The sequence below is a fragment of the Lithobates pipiens genome, unplaced genomic scaffold (genome assembly GCF_037356315.1).
Source record: "Lithobates pipiens isolate NorthernLeopardFrog02 unplaced genomic scaffold, aLitPip1_a1.2 Scaffold_25, whole genome shotgun sequence".
Taxonomy (NCBI): domain Eukaryota; kingdom Metazoa; phylum Chordata; class Amphibia; order Anura; family Ranidae; genus Lithobates; species Lithobates pipiens.
The window spans coordinates 229,806,954-229,818,659 of record NW_027507787.1 but is presented as its reverse complement, the minus strand read 5'-3'; the positions used below and the strand labels follow the sequence as shown (position 1 = coordinate 229,818,659).

Sequence of the window (11,706 nt, the reverse complement as noted above, 5' to 3'; positions counted from 1 at the left end):
GCGCATGCGCGGGAGTGACGATATCGCGGCTCCGGCCACTCACAGCGCCGGAGCCGCGATACCCGGAAGAGACGCCGAGGGAGCATGTCGGCTCCCTCGGCGTGGATCGGGCCAGATGTCGGGGCCTCGTTCTAAGGTAAGTATTTCATAATGAGCTAGTATGCGGTGCATACTAGCTCATTATGCCTTTTGCTTTGCAGGTTTAAAAAAAAAAGAAAAATTGCGGGTTTACTACCGCTTTAATAACAGTATTGATATAAAACATTGGATGTAATCTTCCTATATGTATTGGGGGTGATCTGTGGTCTGTACAGAGTGTCTGTATGTTGGGAGGAATCTGTCAGATCTTCAGGGATCTCTTCTGACAAATCCATCTGTGTTTAGATTGACAGCGATCTCTATTATATCCAGACTCTGCTTCCTGCCATACACAGTCTCCGGAGGATACTGATATCTGGAATCTGGGTAATAAATAACAATGAGGAGTTATGAGTATTTATTGTTTTCTGGATGAACATCATTCATATTCTCAGTGTAGATGAAGAGTCACTTACAGGCCGGTATTATAGAGGTGACCGTCCACCCATCTCCATCCATCTCCATCTCTGTACAGACCAATCCAGAACTTTCCATCTGTGTGTTGGGTGATGGATCTGTTTATAAACTCCTGGGAGAAGAGAACAAAGTATGTTATATTACAGCTCTTAGTATACATGAAACAGAAATTCTCTTCACAGTCAGACATGACAGAAAACTTTTTGTTCAATCTGGATTTTCAAACTTTTTAGGCTTCATGTACATGGGATGTTTTTACAACCGCTCCTGAATGATTTAACTTGACAGATAGTAATCGAGGTTTAAAAAAGTGCGTTTTGCCGCATTTACATGCCGTGTTTAGCGGCGTTTGCGTTTAGAAGAATTTTATTTTTTCAAATAGTCAAAAATTAAAAACCCCTGTAAACGAACGGCTAAACTCAGGTTATCGCATTTACACGTGTTTACAAGCTGTTACAGGCGTTCCGGAATTCCGGCCAGAAAAAGACAGATGAGAGCTTTTCACCGGAAAATGCGACCGTGTGTATGCTCCATTGGAATTTAGCTGTCCGAATTTCCGCCAGCCAAAAATTGATAGCATGTTCTCAATTTTCCCGACGGAAAAACTTTCTATTGGTAATTCCAATCATGTGTATGCAATTCCGACATGCCAAAAATCGCGCATGCTCAGAATCCAGTACGAGACGGAACCGCTCGGTCTGGTAAAACTAGCATTCATAATGGAGATTCACACTGCAAATTTTTAAAGTGTTCAATGCCGCGCATTCTGTTCTTTATATAATGCTAGAAGAATGAAGTTGTTTTGCTGCTCATAATCACACAGAGTTATCAAAAACGTATTTCTTTATTATTTCTAGGGATCTCCCGAATAATATTTATTTTCATTTAAACCAGAACTACATAATATATATGTTTTTTTTTTTTTTGTAAAGTCCTTTTTTTTCATTAATATACATTTTTGGATTATTGCATTATTTTCTAGTTCTCTCCTTTTTATTTTTTAAGGTCACATTTCCACAGCACCATTATTATGTTGTATTTGTAAACCTGTTTGTTGTTGGTGTCCCTTGTTAATTTTGACATTGTATTTTTGAAATGTACCTGCCTACTCACCCAAAAATTTTATATTTGCTATTTGAAGAAAAACACACAGGCAAGTATTTTCTTGAAAAAAAAAAATCACAATTTATTTTACATCATAAAAACAAAATAAAGATGAAGGCAACACTGGAGAAAGTGCTTGAATTTGCGAAGCCTTTGGCCCCCAAGGCACACATGAACTATGTGGCTCAAAAACTTGGTAGCTTGAGAAGTCCATATAGAAAGAAGGTCAGTCTGGTCCGGGAATCCCATAGAACAGGAACAGCAGCAGATGACATATATGTCCCCAGGCTGTGGTACTACAACAGGCTGTGTGTTCTTCAGACCAGAATGAAGCCAGGCAATCACTTTCTTGTCTTCCATGCAGCCTTCCCTGCAGCCTTCCCTGCAGCCTTCCCTGGAGGCTGTGGCTCTGGAGATGGACCTGTGGCAGGAGGAGGAGGAGGATGGGGGAGCGCACACAGGTGGTCATCAGTTATTTCGCCATTCAACCCCTTGTGGATGGTTGTAAACATTTTTTTTTCACATTTGCACCGTTGGCCCTCCTCCATTTGCTGTAAATTGGAGGCTATGTAGATGCCATAGGCCTCTACAGCATCGAGGGGAGATTTCAGGGTGTCATTAGCCTCCTTGATGAGGGCCAGTGCTGCTTCCTCTGTTTTAGTCCCCTTCTTGGGCATTTGTATGGAAGGACGAGGGGAGACACCTGAGACTGGGTGTTACTGGGCCTGCCACCTCCTGGCTGTCACTTTCCCCCGCCTCCTCCTGTGTGCCATTTGCCAGAGCCTCGTCCTGGCTGAGGTCTTCCTGTGTATGAAAAAGGGACATCGTTTTAGTTTTTTGTTCATCAAACACACATAATTTTCAGCTCACGACTGTTGCAAATTTAATGTTACTAAATAGAAAAGACTATCATTCTGAGCCCAGTATTTTTCATTCTTACCCCAATCATTTTTGGCCACTACTGTCTATTAATATGTGAAACAATTTTTGTTAAATCATTAATTTCTTATCATTAATAACATCTAATTAGCAATCATCATTTTCACATAAAAAATATGTATAAAAATCCTATACCTGGATCCAACTGGGCTCCTCAATCTCCTCCTGGATGGAAGGTCCAGGTTGGTCCACAGAAGCCTCAGCTGGGGTTGAGGGAAGGCTGGTTGGAAGGCTGGATGGAAGGCTGGAGGGAAGGGGTGCTGGAAGAGTCGAAAGTGATTCCCTGGCCTCAATCTGGTCATCAAGAAAGCGCATCCTGTTATAGTACCACAGACTAGGTACATACACCTTATCTGCTGCTGCTCCTGACCTCAGGGATTTCTGGACCTTCTGAAACTCCTTTCTATAGGTGCTTCTCAAGCTACCAATTTTTGTTTCCAGAGACCTCATGTCTGCATTGGAGGCCCGAGTCTTTACAAATTCAAGCAGCTTTTCCAGCGTTGCCTTCCTAGCTGCTTTGTTATGCTATAAGGGGTTTTTCACCCGCCATAGATTTCTCATATCTCTATTTATCCAGGAATTCGCCCAGGAATTCTTGATCTTTAAATGGATACATATTCTCTGCAAGACCAAACAAAAGACCAAAACACTCATCTCAGGATAATCTTAAAAGCCAATATAGGCATCAATCTAGATTCAGTATAGTCCCCTAATGTCACCAAAGTTAAAATCTTACCTTCGGTATAATGTTCGTCGCTTTCGTTCCTCCTTCCTCTGTACACAGAACGTAGTTACGACACACTTGTGTTTAAGCTTTATATACACTGCGCATGCGTGAAACTCCGCCCGCGTCGCCCGCCCCTGACATTCTTTCTAGAATATTCTCCGTCCCGTCATCGCGGTGGGAGAGGAACATGGCGGAGACACACCAGTTGCATTATAATAATAGCAGTAACGAGGAGGAGGAGGAAAGCCCGGAACCAGGAACGTCACGATCCCGAAGGAGATTTCAGGCCACAAATATGTCCTTTGCTGAGATGTTGGAGATGGTCGACATCTTGAGGAAGAACGACTATTACAGGAATTATGGTCCATACTCAAACCCAAATCTGAGAAAGGCCAAGATCATGACTGAAGTTGTGAAGAGTCTGTACAGGAATTTTTGGGTACAACGATCCAAGAATCAATTGAGGAAACGCTGGTCGGACCTCAAATTAAGGGAGCACGATCAATATAGAAAGATCAAGAAAGTTCTTTGAAAAAGTAAGTATTTGTCGTGTGTTCCTATTATTATTAATATTGCATGCTGTGCCATGTGTTTTTCTTTATGGTGTTGTACATTTAAAAATGGCTACTTTCATGTTCATACGCACAGTAAGCGGTCGTAGTAAACAACGTTTGTTTCCTAAATAAATACGCTGTTTTCCCAGATACCTGATTAAATACATTTGTTCATGTTATTTTTTAATTTAATAAAAGAGGTTTAGAACATTGTTGTCTAGATGTGTTTGAACCTAGAAGGAAAAGCAAACTAGATTCAGTGTAATGTATGGAGATGACAGTCAGCAGCTGTCTACATATCTGGACTAGGTGCACTAGTGTGGGACACCAGAACAAACGTTTTAGGGTGTCAAACACAAGTACTCCATTGGATACTTGGGGGCCCAAAAAAGGTAAGTATTCCAGCTTTAGTAGGGCATAAATCATGTCTTCAGCTTGTAATTCTGACCAGACAATTGTACCCCACTTCCAAGCAGACATGTGCATTCGTTTTCGTCCGAATGCATTTTCGTCCGAATTTCAGCTATTTTCATTTTCGTTTTGACAAACGATAACGAAAGCACAAAATCCGAAAAACAAAAGATCCGACATAAATAAATGCTTTATTTTCGTTTTCATTGTTACAACAGTTCGATATAGAATAGGAGATTCGACATGACTCTGACAACAATCTGTGTCTATAGAGCCTGTGGTCGAATGTGCCTAACCTTACCTCTATTAGTCCAAGATTATATAGAGAAAATATTCGACAGAGAGAAAAGATTTGACAGAGAGAAAAGATTCTGCAAGTTACTGTCCTAAAAAGTGTTTGGGGACCCGGGTCCTGCCCCAGGGGACATGGATCAATGCAAAAAAAAGTTTTAAAAACGGCCGTTTTTTCGGGAGCAGTGATTTTAATAATGATTAAAGTGAAACAATAAAAGTGTAATATTCCTTTAAATTTCGTAGGGGGGGTTGTCTATAGTATGCCTGTGAAGGGGCGCATGTTTCCCGTGCTTAGAACTGTCCCTGCACAAAGTGTCATTTATGCAGGAAAAAAAGTCCTTTAAAATCACTCGCAGCTATTATGAATTGTCGGCTCCGTAATACAGAGAACACTCATTGAAAGTCATTGATAAAAAAAATAAATAAATAAATAAATAAAAAAGCGTGGGGGTCCCCCAAATTGAATTTTCAGGCCCTTCAGGTCTGGTATGGATATTAAGGGGAACCCTGCCTCAAATTTAAGAAAAAATTTGACGTGGGGTTCCCCCTAAATATCCATAACCAGACCCTTCAGGTCTGGTATGGATATTAAGGGGAACCCCGCATCAAATTTAAAAAAAAATTGACGTGGGGTTCCCCCTAAAAATCCATATCAGACCCTTTATCCGAGCACGCAACCTGGCAGGCCGCAGGAAAAGAGGGGGGACGAGAGAGCGGCCCCCCCTCCCTCCTGAACCGTACCAGGCCACATACCCTCAACATTGGGAGGATGCTTTGGGGGTCTGTGACCCCTCAAAGCACCTTGTCCCCATGTTGATGAGGACAAGGGCCTCATCCCCACAACCCTGGCCGGTGGTTGTGGAGGTCTGCGGGCGGGGGGCTTATCAGAATCTGGAAGCCCCCTTTAACAAGGGGACCCCCAGATCCCGGCCCCCCCCCTGTTTGAAATGGTAAGGGGGTACAAAAGTACCCCTACCATTTCACAAAGAAAGTGTAAAAAATGGTTAAATAAAACAAACACACTTTTGAAAAATTCCTTTATTAAAAATAAAAAAATAAAAAAAAGATTCCAGCGGCGGTAATCCACTCTTGCTGTCCAGCAAGGGACGGTCATCTCTCCAGCGATGTCTCATCTCATCCAGCGCAGCGCAGCATCCTTCTTCTGTCTCCGTGGAGGAGACACTACAGGCATTCCGGCGGCTGACGTTTCTTATATACGGAGGGCGGGGCCACCCGTCACCTGACCCCACCCCCCTCTGACGCAAGGGGAAACCCGGGGTTCCCCGTGACGTATGGGTGACCCCGCCCCCCTCTGATGTAACGGAAACCTGCCTGTGTTACATCAGAGGGGTGCGGGGTCACCCATACGTCACAGGGAACCCCGGGTTTCCCCTTGCGTCAGAGGGGGGCGGGGTCAGGTGACGGGTGGCCCCGCCCTCCGTATATAAGAAACGTCAGCCGCTGGAATGCCTGTAGTGTCTCCTCCACGGAGACAGAAGAAGGATGCTGCGCTGCGCTGGATGAGATGAGACATCGCTGGAGAGATGACCGTCCGTCGCTGGACAGCAAGAGTGGATTACCGCCGCTGGAATCTTTTTTTTATTTTTAATAAAGGAATTTTTCAAAAGTGTGTTTGTTTTATTTAACAATTTTTTACACTTTCTTTGTGAAATGGTAGGGGTATATTTGTACCCCCTTACCATTTCAAACAGGGGGGGCTGGGATCTGGGGGTCCCCTTGTTAAAGGGGGCTTCCAGATTCTGATAAGCCCCCCGCCCGCAGACCTCCACAACCACCGGCCAGGGTTGTGGGGATGAGGCCCTTGTCCTCATCAACATGGGGACAAGGTGCTTTGAGGGGTCACAGACCCCCAAAGCATCCTCCCAATGTTGAGGGCATGTGGCCTGGTACGGTTCAGGAGGGAGGGGGGCCGCTCTCTTGTCCCTCCCTCTTTTCCTGCGGCCTGCCAGGTTGCGTGCTCGGATAAAGGGTCTGGTATGGATTTTTAGGGGGAACCCCACGTCAATTTTTTTTTGCACATGTCTACTTCCAAGCAATGTTTATCATTCATATTTGTTGCCTCAAATATCTGTGTGCTAAGTATACCTTTTGTTTCATTCTCATAGGGGAGCAAAGAATCAGGAGATATGAGGTCACCAGGGACCCCTCACCTCCTGAACAAGGGGAACAGAGGTCACAAGCTGAGGATGTAGAGGAAGGAGAGGTGGTCAAGATTGGGACCACAACAGGTGAGTGTCTGACACCCCAGCTTCAGGTAATAAGAGATGTATGCTTGCATATTTCTAATACAGCTTGTGTTTTTTTGATTTTTAGGTGATGTACAGGTTGTGGAAGAACAATCATCAGATAATTTCACCAGTGACAGCGCCCAAAGGCTAATCCTGGACATCATGTGGTGCAGTCAGGATTTACACGTTATAAAACAGAAAACTATGGATATTGAAGTAAAATTTAACATGATTGATGTCCTAGGAAGAATTTAATTTTACAAAAAATTGGCACTATTTTGTGTCAAAAAGTTTTCAATTTTAAAAAAGCCTAATTTTGAAGATGCCCACAGTATGTCAACATGTGCTATCTGCCATCAGGGGATAGCAATGTATGCGTTTTGTGCCTGCAACACCTTTTTCAAAACTCAAGTGGGTGAGAGGAAGGTGTTGCACCCCCAAAATACGTCCATTGATCCTCCATGATGGGAGATAGCACGTGTTGACATTAGGCATGGGATCAGAATGCAAATCCCCAGTTTAACTCCCAATTTGTGTGCATCTTCAAAATTAGGCTTTTACAGGGGTGACACCCCATCTGTGGAAGGCAAGATCCACACATTTTGGACAATATAATGTGTGATCTTGCCTTTTAAGTTTTTCAATGTTGAACTTTGTAAGTTCCATAGTCGTGTATGTTCTGTTTTGAAACATGGCTGTTTATGTAACTTTAAACCCCAAAAATATGTAGCTACCGTATATACTCGAGTATAAGCCGAGATTTTCAGCCTCCTTTTTGAGGCTGAAAGTGCCCCCCTCGGCTTATACTCGAGTCATCGCTGTCTGCCTGCTCGATCAGCGTGTCGAGCAGACAGACAGCGGACATTCTACCCTTCAAACGCCGCGCCTCCGCCTCCGCCTTCGCCTGTGATAGGCGGAACACTGAATTTCCCAGCAGCCTGTGTTCCGCCTATCACGGACATCGTCTCATCCTCGTACTACGGACGAGGATGAGACGATGTCCGTGATAGGCGGAACACAGGCTGCTGGGAAATTCAGTGTTCCGCCTATCACAGGCGAAGGCGGAGGCGCGGCTTTTGAATTTTAGAATGGCCGCCGAGGCGCCGACGAAGAGCGGCGATCCTGGCAAGGCACGGGACGGAGGCAAGGCAAGGCACGGCACGGGACGGGACGGAGGCAAGGCACGACACGGGACGGAGGCAAGGCACGGCACGGGACGGAGGCAAGGAGGCAAGGCACGGCACGGGACGGAGGCAAGGCACGGGACGGAGGCTCGGGACACAGGCTCGGGACACAGGTAGGCTGGACACACACACACACACACACACACACACACACACACACACGGACACACACACACAGGGATGGATGGATGGATGGAGACACACACACACAGGGATGGATGGATGGAGACACACACACACAGGGATGGATGGATGGATGGATGGAGACACACACACACAGGGATGGATGGATGGAGACACACACACACAGGGATGGATGGAGACACACACACACAGGGATGGATGGATGGATGGACACACACACACACAGGGATGGATGGATGGATGGACACACACACACAGGGATGGATGGATGGATGGACACACACACACACACACAGGGATGGATGGACGGACACACAGGGATGGACGGACACACAGGGATGGACGGACACACAGGGATGGACGGACACACAGGGATGGACGGACACACACACAGGGATGGACAGGCATGTCTCACCCTCGGCTTATACACGAGTCAATAAGTTTGCCAGTTTTTTTGGGGGTAAATTGGGGGCCTCGGCTTATATTCGGGTCGGCCTATACTCGAGTATATACGGTAACTCAAAATGTAATATTTTTTTTACAAAAAAAATGTTTTACAACACACATGTGAATGTGTATGGAGTAAAATAATTTTTACTCAACAATGTGTGGCTTTTTCTTTCAATGATCAATACCATTTTTTGTGTTTAAATTGGTGTTTACAGTGTCAATGGGTTTAGATAATAATGTACAAACCACTTGGTACTGCAAGTGCACTAGGAGACAGAAAAAAGAAACACAAGCAGGAATTCAAAAATCCAGTTTTTCCAGCTTTAAATGTAAAATTTATTCAAACATGTGCTGGCAAAGCAATGGCCCCCCTCCCAGAAAAAATATTGGAAATAATTTTGGCGCACTTCACGGGCACTTTGGGGGGCTTCCAGGGATGTCATTAATTGCGGAAGTCCAACGTCAGGCCCAACTGTGACCACATCATTTGCGTTATTTCTTTTCATAAAGTTATGCAGGATGCAACAAAATAAAATTATGGTATTCAGTTTGTATTCCGCCATATTAATGGCCGTTTGAAACAGGCGGAACCGGCTGGCCAGAATCCCAAACGCGTTCTCAACAACTCTTCTGGCTCTCGCCAGCCGGTAATTAAAAACCCTCTTCTCAGGGGTGAGGGTCCTCTGGGGGAATGGCCTCATGATATGGTTTCCCAGAATGAAAGCCTCATCTGCTACGAACACAAATGGCAGTCCTTCAACGTTCTCCTCCGGGGGTGGCAATCCCAAGCCACCACTCTCGAGACGTCTGTAAAACTCAGGCCGGGTAAATACTCCTCCATCCGACATCCGGACATTCCTCCCCACGTCCACATATATAAACTCATATGTCACCGACACCACCACCATCCACATGATACTATGAAACCCCTTATAGTTAAAATAGTATGACCCCGAATGGGGTGGTGGGACGATGCGGACGTGCTTCCCATCGATTGCCCCTCCGCAGTTAGGAAAATCCCACCGCTGGGCAAACTGGGAGGCCACAGTCTGCCATTCCTGTGGCGTTGAAGGAAACTGTGGAGTCAAACAAAAAAATCTAATTAGTAATTTTGCACAAAAACATTACAAGCAGATTATACACAAACATTGTTGGCCAACATCAGTATAAAACATTTCTTGTAAAGAGTATATAAAGGCTAAAATTTAACGTCCACTTATCAGATTCATCACCCCCTCTGATGGCCCCTTGTAAATATTTTGGGGGGGGGGGTATGTTTTGGACAGGTAACCACCCTCTCCACTACGTAATGGAGTAATAACAAAGTAATGTGTGTTACTTGGCCAGCCCCTTCTTAATTACACTATTGGCAGCCCACCGGACAAGTCATAAGAAGTGGCATCAAAACAAATGAATAAATGGTAGCACATTTGTAGATTCTGAAATTACCTATCAAGATTTTAATAGGAGAATAAAAATTTAAACAGTAGCATTTGAAAGTATTGAGGCAGGCCCTTGCACTACATGCTTTGGAGAAATGCATCCATAAATCTGACCACAAAAGAGGTAGGTATAGTGTGTATTGGGTTTGGCAAAGTCAGCAGATAGAGAATTGCTGTCAGCTGACTTATTAGCGGTTGGGGCCCCCCAAAAAAGCCTCTGGCACTCTGCATGAATTTAAGGACAACAATAACATTTGTAAACATTTTAGGGGGTCTTTAGGGTAAAGCATTACAATGGAGATGACAAAATACATTGTTAATTGACTAGACTATAGGAGTATATGGGCCTCAGATAGCATGCTGGGGGGGTTAGTGAAGGCAAATATGCATGGACAAAAAAGGAGCATACAAAATTCCAACATGCGTGAGGACAAAGAGGAAATTCCCTGCTTATTACAATTATGTTAATTATAGAATGATGAAAGAAATACAATACATTAGCAAACATTAAATACATAGAATGTGATGTTAAAGGATAAAACTTACCTTCATATATTCCTTCTGCAGGACCTGAATGATGGCAGAACAGGTCTCTGGAATAATGATCCCCAGAGCCTGGGGGGAGATGCCTGTCGAGAACTTGAGGTCCTGAAGGCTTCTCCCAGTCGTCAAGTACCGCAATGTGGCGATGAGCCTCTGCTCCGAAGGATTGGCTTGCCACATGCCACATAAGGGGACAGCAAACCCAGCAGACGGTGAAAAACGGGGTCCATCATCCGGAGATAATTCCTGAAATCATCAGGATTATTCTCACGCAGCAAAGGCATGTGAGAGAACTTGTCACTCTAGCGAAACCAATTTTTGGTCCACGAACTCCTCCTCGCCCTGTTCATGGACTGGGCTTGTGTCAAAGTAAGAACCCCAACACCAAACCCCTGCACAGCACGAACTCTACGACGAGTACGTACACGAAACATGGCTTCAAAACGGTCGGCTGGTGAGAAAGGACAACAGAAAGCACTGATTAACAGCAAGGCCTGAAAGAACGAAATGCAGATCAGCAATGAGCAGACAATAAGCACTGAAAATCAAAGCGTACTATACCAAGATATAGTCCACAATGAGCAACAAATGCTAACTGACTACATGCACTGATAAGCAGATACGCACCGACAAGCACTAACTGTAGAGCAGTAACGAACTGAAGCACAAATCTGAAAGGCACGAATCGTCTTTAACCAAACTTCTACTAAAACGCGATAAACATGAGATCAGCAGGAGGAGCCCAAAGGGTGCTATAGGTGGTGCTGAACTTCCCTTTTCTAGTCCCGTAGTACGTGGTGGACACAGCCTGCAAAACCACTTGAGTGTCAGCCTGTAATACACCTTTATCTTTATCTCTCATTGCATTACCTTTACATAGGCTATCCCCCCTTCGGTCCATCATAAATGCTGATGCCAACCGCTCTGTGTCTGCTTCCCCTCTCTGCCAATCCCTCCACTGGCTTCCACTCACCCAACAAATTCAATTCTAAATTCTAACAACAACTTACAAAGCCATCCACAACTCGGCCCCCAGCTATATCACTAACCTAGTCTCAAAATACCAACCTACTCGTTCCCTTCGTTCCTCTCAAGACCTCCTGCTCTCTA

The 11,706-nt window shown here is 44.7% G+C and overlaps 1 protein-coding gene across 1 annotated transcript in view; it reads right to left on the bottom strand.

Moving 5' to 3' along the window:
- Positions 1-290: 290 nt before the first annotated feature.
- The window catches only part of LOC143930014 (killer cell lectin-like receptor subfamily B member 1B allele B), a 195,039-nt gene continuing 183,623 nt past the window's right edge, over positions 291-11,706 (bottom strand). Inside the window, exons 8-9 of the mRNA XM_077453919.1 lie at positions 555-667; positions 291-461 (exon numbers count right to left, since the gene is read on the bottom strand). Coding sequence (XP_077310045.1) covers positions 341-461; positions 555-667 — 234 coding nt within the window. The 3' untranslated portion in view covers positions 291-340. The remainder of the gene's footprint in view (positions 462-554; positions 668-11,706) is intronic.